The 13,696-nt window shown below is 47.9% G+C and overlaps 1 protein-coding gene across 1 annotated transcript in view; it reads right to left on the minus strand.

The window, feature by feature from the left end:
* The window catches only part of TRIO (trio Rho guanine nucleotide exchange factor), a 4,621,980-nt gene that overhangs the window by 195,786 nt on the left and 4,412,498 nt on the right, over positions 1-13,696 (minus strand). The window contains exon 54 of the mRNA XM_085606120.1: positions 9,512-9,590. Coding sequence (XP_085462246.1) covers positions 9,512-9,590 — 79 coding nt within the window. The remainder of the gene's footprint in view (positions 1-9,511; positions 9,591-13,696) is intronic.

Raw genomic sequence — 13,696 nt, forward strand, 5'->3', positions numbered from 1 at the left:
TTTAAATAATTATTTTTTCTATATTTACGATATTTATACTAGTTTTCATACAAAAATTTACAACTACTATGTCTGCCATTTGTTAAGGGGGATCTGCACAAAGTGAATCTGGATCAATAATCACTTGGGACATCCATTCCTGGACAGCTTTAGGGTGCATGAACAAGAGGCCTATAAGTGGCTTGATTTAAAAATAGTCTTCTCTAGACACAGACGTGTTTCACGCATAAAGCCCAAAAAATTTTAAAAAATTAAAATACATATTGATATTTTTTGCTAACAGCTTCTATTTATTTTATTTTCCAGATGGGCTTGGAAATCGGAGTGAATAAGAAAACAATCACTACCTTCCCACTAAAGTTCAGGTGTGTGCACCTGAAGATGCCCAAGGGCTATCATCGTCCCGGGTTGGAATGGAACAGAAAATAGGCCTTGGCCCCAGAACAAAGGTGGCAACAATTAGTGAATTAAAAAAGTGTCCCACATTTGCAAATTGGAGCAGTTTGGAACTTGTAAAGTCACAATCTATAAGTGCTTTTCAACATATGGAATACTGCAGGACTTGAGCTTGATACAGTCAATGTTTGTTTTAATATCAGGGTGTAGGAGGCTGGCTTAGTATATATAGTGTACACTTATTTAAGTGGGCACCCTGCACTAATCCAGACAACCCTTATGGCGATTTTTGTGGTTTTAGACAACCCTGGAATGCTCTCTAAGTGGTAGCTGTGGACAGCAGCATTTAGGCTTAGTCCTGAAGGAGTGTAAAGCAGCTTGTTTTACCAGGACGTAATCTTACTGGTATAGATTAAATGAAAAAGAAGCACACAGCATAGTTATAAAAATAAGTATTTAATATAAGACACTCACTAACATATAAAAATATCTCCTAACCGGAGATATGCACAATGCACACAATACTTTGCAATAAAAACAGGTAAGTAGCACAAATACACAGTGGTCGCCAGGGGGAGACAAAACCATATACTAAAATAGTGGTATGCAAACCCCAACTTAAGTCAAGACTATACCCAGAAGACGTAGAAGTGCTGGGAAGCCAAGAAACCGCCCAAGGTAATTAACCAGTTACCCCAAGGAGGCCATGTGCAGAGTGGGAACATGATCGCGTGCTCAATTCAAGTCAATGGGTAAATCGCGGTTGCAATTTTAAAGAAGAACCCTTCCTAGTGGACTCTGAAGAATCCCTGTGGAAGACAGAAGGTTGGAGAGCCACCCCACCTGTGGATACCCTAGGAACCAGGATACATACACTAGTGAAGCCGGGTGAATAGGTTTCAAGTGGCGTCGGAAACCACCATCAAACTCAATGGAGAACTTCTGGAAGATGCAGCTGCTAGAGAATGTAAAAGTGTAACCCAAAGGTGGATTCAATTTGAGAGGTACCTGCAAGCAGAGAGGACAGAGTCTATGCCACTCTGAAGTGACAAGGAGGCACGGAAGACGAATGTCCACCGATGTCGGGTGTTGCAGGAGAGCTGACAGTGAACTTGTAGCTGCAGCTGTGTGGACCAGGCGACGCTAAGGAAGACCAGGAGCTGTTCACAAGCTGTCCCACGTTTGATGTCGAGAGTTGAGGGGTGGGTGTTTCCTCGGGGAGCACCAACAAGCCTTGGCAACTGCAACTAATATGGAAGGCAAAAAAGGTACTGTGTCGGCCAAGCAAGGTCCAAGTGACTCACCACACACAAAGGAGTTAGAGTGGGCTGTGTGCAATCAGGGGAGCCCAATTGAATCAAAGAAGACCCTCAAAAAGGACCCACAGGCCGGAGGCACTGGAGTCACAAGGGGACTTCGAGCAGCTCACTATAGATGCAGGCCCGCGGTGCAAGCAATGCGCTGAGGACGAAGATCTTAATCAAAGGAGATGCTTGAGGTTTAGGCTACTAGGAGTCCAAAGATCTTGAAGGAAGGAAGCCAACAAGCCTTTGTAACGGCAAATCGATGCGGTGCACATGGGTTCTGTTTCAGCGGTTCCAACGAGGGATACTGGCCTCAAACTTGGTGAGAGGACAGGGCAGGCCTCAAGGCAGTTGCAGTACCACCACCTGTGTTGCTGAGCCTTTCGGAGTCTGTGGGAACCCAGGAGCAGCAGACTGGTCAGCTTAATTGCGGTGCCTGCAGATGCGGGGAAGCGACTCCTTCACTTCAAGGGAGATTCCTTCAGGTGTCTTGGATGTCCACAGGTCTTGGAAGGTTCCTGTATGGAGCACGGACACAGACGGTGCAGCAGACTTGCAGGCCGACGAGACCAGGAGCAGCAGGAGTCTTTCCCATTGCAGTCTCAGAGCCCAGAGCAAAGTCCAGCGAGGTCCAGTGTCCAGACGGTCGAAGAAGAAGTGGTGTCTTGATATGAATCTTGTCCCACGACGAATCTAGGGACCCACACACAGGTAAGACCTTAAGTACCCTAAGGAAAGAGTTGGAACAATTCAGAGTTGCCTCCTAGAGGGGCTTGACAGTGGGGAGGATATTCCCATGTACTTTGTCCAGTTTCGCACCAGAGCAGGAGCCAACGGCTCCCTGAACTGGCTTGAACTGGACTATGAAAGGCGGGCACCAATTGTGCCCTGCAAGCAGTCTCAGCGGTGCTAGCAAGCGTCCCCACCTTGCCCCAATACACTAAATCCTGTCTGGGAGGTGGTAACACCTCCCTATGACAGGATATCTATTGTTCTGCCTTCCCCTGGTTGAGCTTGGCTCAGCAGCAGGAGGGCAGAAACATGTCTTTGGGCGGCAGCAGCACAACTTGCTGTCTAGTTCAGGAAGACTGGTGCCAGGTGCACTGAGGACCTCCCGGAGGAGGTTTACAGTGCATGGAATCATACCTCTAACACCATTTACGGTGTGGGGACAGGATTCCAACATGTTTGCATGGAATCATACCTCCCACACCATTTAAGGTGTGGGGGTATGATTCCAACATGTTTGATACCAAACATGACATGGTTAATTGCAGCCCGTTTAGAGATGGTCATTGCGTCATGACGCATGACCCCTCTATATGTTTTGTTTTTTTGTTTTTTGTAGAGTTTTATATAGCGCGAACTTGACCCGAATCCAATCAGTTATCAGAGCGCTTTACATAGCACCAGTTACGTTACATGAGGACACACATTCATTTTTTTATTTTTTTTGTTAGGCACGGGGAATCATAGGATGTTCAGCGTCATTACCGAGACTCGAACCCAGTTCCCCAGGTCCGAGGTCGAGCGCCCTAGCCGTTAGGCCAACTCCTGTTATATGGCTGATTCACTTGCAACCCAGGAGAATGGACTCCATAGGTTATAGGGGTGCCCTGCTTATGCGGGGGCACACTCACACCTAGAACTGAGCACACTGCCTTCAGGATTGAAAGGCCTGCCTAAGTGGTGACTTATAGGTTTTAAGTCCAGTGACCTCAGATATAGGGAAACCTATATCTGTCGTAAGTGGTGCTAGCACAGCTTACACAGGCTGCAATGGCAGGCCTGTAGTTACAGTTTGAGTGGTCTCCCATGGGTGGCATAATACATGATTCAGCCCCTGGGGTACCTATGCCCTGGGTACCTCAGTACCATATGCTAGGGAAAGAGTGTGTCCAAAATGGTCGAGCCGCAAAGAGGCTCTCTGGCTTGGGATCACTTTTGGGTGAATATACCTGTGTGGGCCGGTCATCGTAACCATCATTCAGCTGTTATCAGTTAAGCCGCTTACCTGCTGCACCTCGTTGGTCTTCTTGCTCTCTGGTCCCTGGATGTTGCCCCTTTTGGATATCCCGAGGCTCCTGATTTCACTCCTCTGGACTGGAGGGGTCCGTTCCCATCAGCTGACTTTGACAATCGAGAAGCGCTGCAGAAACTTGCCCCGGTCTGAATGCCATTGCGATGTGCAGTCCCTGGAGGAGCCACCGGAGCCATCCCCAGGGAGGTATTGCTCCCTTCATCAGGCGGTCTGGGGTATTTTGATCTTCCCGTCCAGCATATGGTGCCGATATGCCTGCCTGGGTCTGGCGCCCGCTCCCGATCCTAGAGCTCTGGGGCCCTGCTGGCCCCCACAGTGTGGCATGTCGCATCTGCCAGGACGACCGAGCAGGCTATACTCACAAGCGGATAATTTTTGTCCGGGTGTTTGTCGCGTATTGTCCGAGCCCAACGCCATCTTGGCGATAAGGCTTGCTGAGTTTGGATGCTTGCCAGGGCCTAGCCTCCCCATCCTGGCTGAGGGTCGGTCAGCGCCGTCTCCCCTTGGAGCCTTTCCCTCACAGTGAGACACTCCTGTTTGCTGCCATCGGTACGAGCGGTGCGCCCCTCATGTCTCTCTGCTTTTGGAATGAGGTGGCTCACCGAAGTGTGTGTAATGGAGCTTCCAGCTCGAGGGCCACGCTGCGGTTGTGAAGTTGATTTGACCCAGTGAGGTTCCCGTAAATCAAGTGCATCTGGAAAGCGTCTGAACTCATGGGGTGCTTTTATCTCCCAGCGGCTACTTTTTGATCTTCATAAAATTTGCTTGTGTCTATTTCTAATCTTTAAATAAAGGCTTCCTCTACCGGATGACGGCCCGAGCAGCTTGATGGAAATAGATATAGGACTTGCATTCTAGCCCATGCAAATAAAGTAAAGCAGGGTTCTGTGCAACTTGCCATTGCAGTAACAGAAAGGTAAGACTGTCCACTTTAGAAACCAAAAGTAGCGGCCATCTAGTAATGGTGCCTCTTTACTGTCAATTATAGTCCTGTTTCTTTTTTTTAACCGTCTACAGTATCCTTGTTGCTTGAAACTAAAGTAAGCCCCATGTTAACATGCCTATGCTATGTTTGAATAGTTTTCATAATTTGAATCAGGATGAATGATTCCTCATAACACAGTCAAGGAACTTCTATAGCAATGTACCTACACGAGCCCCTTGACTCTGCCCTGGCCAGATATGGCCCAAACTCATGGAGCATCACGTATCCCAAAAATATCTCCAAGTACGCAAAAAAGAATCTCAAACATAAGCTAAGGAAACAGCACTTGGAAACACTAATAGCCGATACCTACCTTAGTGTGCTCAATGGCACCAAGAAAACTGACTTTATCTTCTACTCCAAACGCCCGGCTAAATGGAAAAGCATCTTTCTCCTCCTCCTACAAGTCACCTAAACAATCAAAATACCCTATGGAATAAAACAGACAACATCCCCCTTCCCATCTTTCAGAGGGGAAATTGAGATATCCTTTTTCAGAACAGGGAATATACTCATTCAAGCCACTGACCCTCACCTCACCATCTTTGAAAGACACTTTATTTCATTGTTCACTGCACTCACACAACAGGGCCAAGTACCCTTAACACCTCTCTCCCCTTCAACACAATCCTCTAATACTGACCAGCTCCTCCCTCTCCCCTCATTGGACTCAATACCTTGCACGGTGACACCTCCACGAAACTACCATCAACCCTGCCACACCCTCTAACACACATCGCTGACCAATGTCCTCAATAATGACCTCTCTGATATGTACCCCCCCTGCCATAGACCATGACTCAGATGATGAGGCGTAATAACCGACACTGTATAATATGTCCATCACTGCATATTTTATTGCTCAGTGAGATACTGTCCGAATATTCTCTCCTGTATAGGAAATGTATTGTAGATCGTATAATAAATAAAATAAAATGTTCCAAAAATAATGACCTCTCTGGTTCCCAACCTAGCCAGTAATCTCACAATTACTTACCCGGACGACTCACCAAACCTAGGGTAGTGGGCCCCATCCTCAGCCCGTCATCCAACAATCTGCCTACAGTTGCCCCCCTTCCTTTTAATGTGAACCCACCCTGACTACACAGATGATCGACAAGTCCAGACCCAAAGACATTGTCCTCCCTTTTAGCTTAGAGCTCTTAGCTGCCCTATATACAGGTCTGACCACGTATCCTCACACTACCAATATATCCAATGTTGGGACACCCCCGGACTCAACCATCATCCTTGACACCCCTCCAACACTCACAACAGACAACTGCCCACCAGCAGGTTCTCACCTGCTCCCACCCCTACACACAATCACAATGTAACTAAGCCTGTTGAGGCCCACGGCATGTCTTGGGATGTGGACCACAACCGTAGGTCAACTTCGACTAATTTCTCTACGGACATACTGTCTTTTATCCATGCTCCAAGCACAGACCACCCCAATAGCGTAGCGACCTCTGCTTCCGCATGCGCAGGACTTGCCGCGTCTTCCCTCACCACCTATGAGGGATCTATCAATTACACTCTCACTCAGATTCTATACCGTATGAAGCGTAAATTCGACTCTTGCAACTGACCTAGCGCTTCTTAGACAGGACCTATCAATTCGGGCCATCCTTACCTGCTCTCTCACTGACGAGAGTCTGAAATTGCCTCCTCACACAGGCTTACTGACAGCCTTACAAGGCACCACCTGGCCCTTCACTCCACTGTGCAGGTGGGCCCATAGGCACCGTCGTTCTCACTGCCCCTGATCTATAGATCTATATGGGAAGCGGTTGCTCTCAGCGAATCTTACCTCCCCAAGTCCCAGACTACTGTTCACACCCCTCCCTCCACTATTCCAGTAATAATGGGCATTAATAGAACCCCTATTACAGACTCGCCCAGACCCCCTGCCCAACTCACCACCATTCAGCCCTTACAATCTGCAATATACAATCCCTGCCTGCTATCTTGCATGCTCGCCAACTGCAGATCGGCTGCCAAGACCCAGACCATGGCCCATAATCCCTCCACTATCCCAGAAACAGTGGGCATGAATAGAACCCACGTAACTACTGACACGCCCAGACCTCATGCTCAATTTACCACCATTCAGATTCTACAACTTGCTAAAGACAATCCCTCCCCTTTATCTTGCATTCTTGTCAACTGCAGATTGGCAGCACAACACGCTACAGATATCGCTGAAACCTTACACAGTGAGGGAATTGATATTGCTTTCCTCATGGAATCCTGACTCAATGACCACTCCAATGCCATACTTGACCTGTTTACCCCCTCCAGGTTATTCCATCCTTAGACATGACAGACTGTAAAGAACTGCCATAATCCACAAAGCTGAAGTTCATCTTTCCTTACTAAATAATGCAGAATATTCGACTTTTGAATACCTAGGCGTCGAACTTAAATGTAATGGCTCCCCACCTATCAAACTACACACCATTTACCACCATCCTGGGGATGGCGCCATCTTCGCTGAAGAGTTATCGGACCTACTAACTTGGTTCTCCTTAACTGACATGAAGGACGTGTTTTTGGGAGACTCTAACTTACACTGTAACAATGCGGAAGACTCCACAGTAAGGCACCTTATGAACCTTCTAGAAACGAACAACCTAAATCAACTCTGAAATACACCAACATATATCAAAGGCACAACGCTTGATGCGATTATCACCAACAATGAACTGGTCTCCCTTAGCGCCATCTTACCTATAGACTAGTCAGACCACCATATCATACTGTTCAACATCGATACCTCCATCAAACCACACTTAAACTCATCAAATAAACCTAAGCAATGGAACAGAAACCTCAAACAGGTCCCTATTACGGACCTTGAAGCCAATATCTGTGAACAACTACAACATCACCCTCCCTCGCATAACGTAAATGACCTGATCACCCACTTCATAACAGAAGCTCTCAAGCAATTCGCACCTCTCAAATTAAAACAACTAAGATCAATCTAATCAAAATCTTGGTTTAACTCGAATCTCAACAACAATAGAAGGCATCTTAGGCAAACTGAAAGGACCTGGAGACAAAACCCATTGTCAGTACATCTTACTCTATGCAGAACTGCAAGGATGGCATACAAGAAGCACATCTTCAGAAAAAAAGCCACCTCCTTCTGCAGCCAACTTGACAGTGTAAAGAACAGGCCCAGAGAACTCTTTAACATTGTCAAACGACAAACCACTTCTTCCTCCCCACATGAAATTATTGCCTCTAATGAACTTTGTAAAGAAATTGCCAGTTTCTTCACAGACAAAATAACAAAAATTGAGCAATCTTTCATTCAAGTCACAACCCGCCTCCCTTACAACCAATCTGCTCTGACACTCCCTACGCCACCGCAGTCACTCCTCTGGACCTCGCCAATAACAAAATGGTTCCAAATGGAACTAACGGCAACCTTTTCAACATCCAATTGAAAAACAACGCCAATTGGTCGGTCTTCAAACCCATGACAGAACTTGAAGTTTTCAATATTATTGCGAAACTAAAGCCCACTTCTCACACCAAAGTTAACCTCCCTGCTAAAATAGTACATAACCTTAACCACATTACCGCCCGTGTTGGACAAAAATCATCAATTCTTCTCTCGCCTTGGGTTTTGTACCAGATTCCCTCCAACTAGGTCAAAACACACCCATTCCCAAGAATCCCTGGGCTGACCCGAATGATCTAAACAACCTCAGACCTATCTCCAACCTCCCGTTCCTAGCCAAACCTATGGAAAAATGCGTTTTACAACAACTCAACAGACATATTGAGGATTCGAACCTACTTGACTCCTTCCAATGAGGGTTCAGGAAAGGCTGTAGCACAGACACTGCCATGCTTAATATTGCAGATGACATCCATAGATCCTTAGATGGTGGTGATGCATGCATACTTATCCTACTTGACTTATCAGTGGCCTTTGACAATGTAAACAACACAGCCTTACTGGAATCCTTGAAGATCCGCTCCGGTATCAATGGCACTGTTTGAAAATGGTTCACTTCTTACCTTCAACACCGATCACAACAAATCAGAATCAAGTCTTGCCTCTCGAAACACACACCGGTCTTTCTTGGCGTACCCCAGGGCTCAATCCTCTCCCTGTCACTGTTCAATCTCTTCATGAAAACCCTTACTATTAAACTGAAGCAAGCAGGAATCAAATTTCACCTCTATCGAAATGACACTCAACTCTACTACAAAATTAAATCATCTAGAGACATCCTACATCTCAACGTCACACTGAGCAATATTCAATCATAGTTTAACTGTAACCATCTAAAATTAAACCCCACCAAAACAGATATTATAAGGGTACATCAGTATCCTATCTGGGAGGTACCTAAGTACTTATCAAAACCAATTTAGGGGCGAAAGCACAGAGACTGGGGCCCTGATTAGCAGAATCCCAGTCAGACTAGTCAGAAACAGCATAACACCAGGCAAAAGTGGGGGTAACCATGAAAGCAGATCCTACTTTCTTACACATAGAAATCAGCACAAAACAGCCGAGCTGACCATAAAATAGGCTACAAACTGCCAAACAAAATGGGCCACACACTGACCTTTCAGACCAGCTTATCGGGCACTATATTGGATAAAGACAGATAAATTGAAGCCAGAGCACATTCCGGTCCTTCCTGCTTGTTTATATATAAATGAACAAGGTAGCTGCTAGAGATGGGCTATTACCCAAGCCAATTAAGGTTTTACAATAATAATAGGCCACTAAAATCATGGAAGATGAAAAATTACCTTCCAAGCTCAACCACTTCACTATACATGGAATCAAAGTTGTCCTTCCAGGTTTCCCTGATGCCCTCGATTTCAGGACCTGCAGAAAAGAGAGTTTGTTTATTTAATGCAATAATGTATTATAAAACATCAGTGTGTATTCAATTCGTAAGCATTTTAACAAGAACCTTTCCAACCGTAACAGAAAGAAGTACATATTAGATCATGGTGATTTTCGTATGTAGGTCATGTGCAGTACCACGTGGAAATGTGTACTTGTGCTTTGCAAGTACACATTTCCAGGTGATACTTTTAATTCACAAAAAGAGTATAACTAACTCACATGCCGTGAGGTCCTAATAAACTGAGTGTGTGCGCTTTATACCGGATTCTAGTCACTGGTCTTACCAGCTGTAGCCCTCAGTTCACTTTTTTCATGTTTCTTTATTAAGTGTTAACATAGTAATAACAAAACCAGATGTGGAATACAAAAGCCTAAGCTTCCAGGGACAAAGAATAATGTATGCTCAGGGATCACCGTAAAGCTTTTCTAAACAACCTCCAATCAGATAAGTTTACAGCCAAATTAGTATCATTAGGTCTCGCCTAAGGCAGTGCATTTGTTGCAAGACATTGTGTTAGCATACAGTGGGGTTAGAGCCCTCACACTGTTTACCACTGGTGTGCCTCACTGTCACTCTCATCTGATGTCCTTTGCAGCCTTTACTTCCCCCGTCGTGAGTTTCCTCCTCCCAAAAAAGATGGAAACATTACTGTATCCTCACACTCAGCACACAGGAGCATCGCCCACTGCTCTCAGAGCAGAAAAAAGGAAAAATAAAATGATAATACTATCGTATTATCATTTCATTTTTCAAAGCTATAGGGCTGGGTTAGGGCGGGTAGGGCAGGGGCTGGTGTCACAGGGAGGAGGAGTGGTTGGTGCACAATAAGTTTGCATGACTGGCCGGCCGTCTTGGGCCAGCCAAACAGTCATGCGCACTTAGCATGGTCTCCATGGGGTTGTAATACACATCCTGGGTGGAGAACATGCAGACTCCTAGACCAAACCACAGCTCTCAGACCAATCACAACGCTGCTGACAGCAACATTGTGATTGGCTTAGGGGAGCCTGTGTGCTTCCGGGACTTTTTCTGGAAGAAAAGCAACGAGAGAGGAAAGACGGGGGCCCTGAGGAGGTAAGTTTTTTTTTTTTGTTTCTTTTCAAATCCCACCTCCCCAGCCCCGCCAACCCTGTTCCCTGACAGCAGCCACTGCTCATTTATTTTGTGCTACTTTTTACTTAAGCACTCTATGAGAGTGTGTTTTCCCGGAATCTTCCTCGTATGCCCCCCCTCTCAGTGTTAATCTGTTTCGCTGAGTGCTTCGCTGCTATATTTTACTGTGTGCTTCTGTGCTCCTCCCGCCCTGACCTGTGTTGCTCTCTCTTGCTTTGTTCTTCTGTGCTCCCCCACCCATTCTGTGTGCTCGACGTCTGATTCTGTGATCCTCATGCTGCTTTGTCTCGCCATGTGCTTCTCTGCCCCACCCATGTTCTTTCAATCTTCTGTGTTGCTACCCCGGCTTCCCATGTCCCTCATTTTGCTACCCCACCCGCATCCCGCGTTTTGCTCCTACCTCTCTCTGCAGTGTTTTTTTCCTTTTTAGTTACCTAACCAACTCGGATAATAACAAAACATTTTAAGAAAGCGCCTGTGCCATTTTGCAGTTGTTAATACTTACAAAATGGCGTGGCTGTCCACCCCAAACATTAAAAAAAATATTTAGCCATTTTGTACAGCATCAGAGATGCTGTGCATCGTGACTAAAACTCGTTGGCAAAGCCAATAGTTCCCAAAGGCGATACTAAACGATTTTGCCAGTGATTTTTTGTTATGTCCTCTTATCGCACAAGTTACTACTTGTGTAACGATATATCTGTAAGAGACATTAGTTAGTGATAGATTCCTTACCTTAGAGGAAGGTCGAAAGCTGTCAACTGTCACCGCTCAATCTCCATGCATGGAGGTGGAGGCTGGACAGCTTCTGGTGGAGGACCGTCCCCTGCTGCTGCAACAGAAGATCCTCCCGAAGAGGCAGTCGGATCGGGGGATCGATCGCCATGCTGAGTAGCTCGGGATACCAGTATCTTCATGCCCAATCCGGAGCCACGAGGATAACTTGGGCCCGGTCGCGCCGAATCTTCTTCAGCACTCTGGGCAGAAGTGGTATAGGCAGAAAGGCGTACAACAGACCGCAGCTCCACTCACCATGAAAAGCGTCGCCGAGCAAGTGCCACCTTGGAAATTCCAACGCGCAGAACTGATGACATTGCGCGTTCTCTTCAGTGGCGAATAGATCTAACCAAGGCTCTCCCCACTGCCAAAAGAGACCTTGCTCCACGTCCGAGTTCAGACGCCATTTGTGATACGTCATGCACCGACGGCTGAGTTCGTCCACCCTGGCGTTCAGAGAACCTGCCAGGTGTTAAACCACCAAGGTAATACCTTGATGTTCCAGCCATGTCCAGAGGCGAAGAGCCTCCTGACATAGGGTCCACGACCCCACCCCGCCCTGTTTGTTGCAGTACCACATGGCGGTGGTGCAGTCCGTGAACACCTGCACTACACTTCCCCGGACAGAGGGAAGGAATGCTTTCAGTGCAAGCCGGATCGCCCGAAGCTCCAAAAGGTTGATATGGAGCCGGGACTCCGCCGGAGACCAGGGGCCTCTGATCTCCGCCTCTCCCAAGTGGCCGCCCCATCCCAGGAGGGACGCATCCGTCACCACTGTATGCTCCGGTTGGGGAAGAGAGAGAGAGATCTGCCCTTGACCCAATTGCGATTCGTGAGCCACCACTGCAATTGCCGTGCAGTGCCCTCCGAGATCTGAACGTGATCAGACAGGTTGCCCTGATGCTGTGCCCACTGGAACTTCAGGTCCCACTGCAGAGCCCGCATATGCCATCTGGCATGTTGCATTAGCAGAATGCAGGAGGCCATTAGGCCCAGAAGCCGGAGGGTCATCCTGACTGAAACCCGGGATAGAGGCTGAAAGAGCGGCACCATAGCCTGAATATCACGGACTCGCTGCTCAGAAGGATAAACCCGAAACTGTGTCGAATCCAGAACCGCTCCGATGAAGAGGAGCTTCTGAGAGGGGCTCAGGTGCGACTTCGGCACGTTGATGGAGAACCCCAGCAAATGCAGGAGGTCCGCTGTAGTCTGGAGGTGGGAGATGACTGCATGGGGGGAGCCCGCCTTCAACAACCAGTCATCGAGATAGGGGGAAGACTGGAACCCCTGATCTGCGCAGATGAGCTGCAACCACCGCCATCACTTTCGTGAACACCCGAGGGGCACTGGTAAGGCCGAAGGGGAGCACAGAAAAACTGAAAATGCTCTTGGCCTACCGTGAACTGCAGGTAACGCCGGTGGGCCGGCAGGACGGGGATATGAAAATATGCGTCCTGCAAGTCCAACGCTATCATCGAGTCCCCAGGGTCGAGGGCAGCCAAGACCTGAGCCAGAGTCACCATCTTGAACTTCTCCTTCAAGCCAAGCGGTTGACGTTCTTGAGGTCCAAGATGAGGCGCAGGCCCCCTTTCTCCTTCTTGGGGACCAGAAGGTAGTGGGAATAACAACCGCGTTCGATTGCCCACTTGGCCAAGAGGGCCGTGACTTCCTGCTGGAGAAGCCCAAAATGGTCCCCCGACATGCGGTGGAACTGAGGTGGCATGGCTGGAGTGGAGGTGATGGCGAATCCTGCCACCGACCGACGTGGGGTGTGCCCCAAAGCTCGGACTAGGAAGGCTTTGAGGCGGATGCTGCAGGAGCGGAGGTAGACTGACCCGCACGCTGGCCCCCTGTCCCGCCACGGCGGGAACCATGTCCGCGCTGAGGTTGGTTCTGCGCAGACTTCTGGCCGAACAAACGTGTCAGGGTGCCCCTTCCGTTGCCACGAAAGGAACGAAAACCAGACGTGGCCGGGCGCGTGGAAGAAAGACCCAAGGACTTGGCCGTAGCCCTGGTGTCCTTAAAACGCACCAGCCCACTATCTGCCTTTTCGCCAAACAGGCGAGTACCATCAAAGGGCATGTCCATAAGAGAACTTTGAACATCCCCTGAAAACCCAGTGGACCGCTACCAGGCGTGGCGATGGAGGGCCTACCCAGTGAGTCCGCGGTGTCCAGTCCACACCGGATGG

This window comes from Triturus cristatus, chromosome 5_1, assembly GCF_964204655.1.
Source record: "Triturus cristatus chromosome 5_1, aTriCri1.1, whole genome shotgun sequence".
Taxonomy (NCBI): Eukaryota; Metazoa; Chordata; class Amphibia; order Caudata; family Salamandridae; genus Triturus; species Triturus cristatus.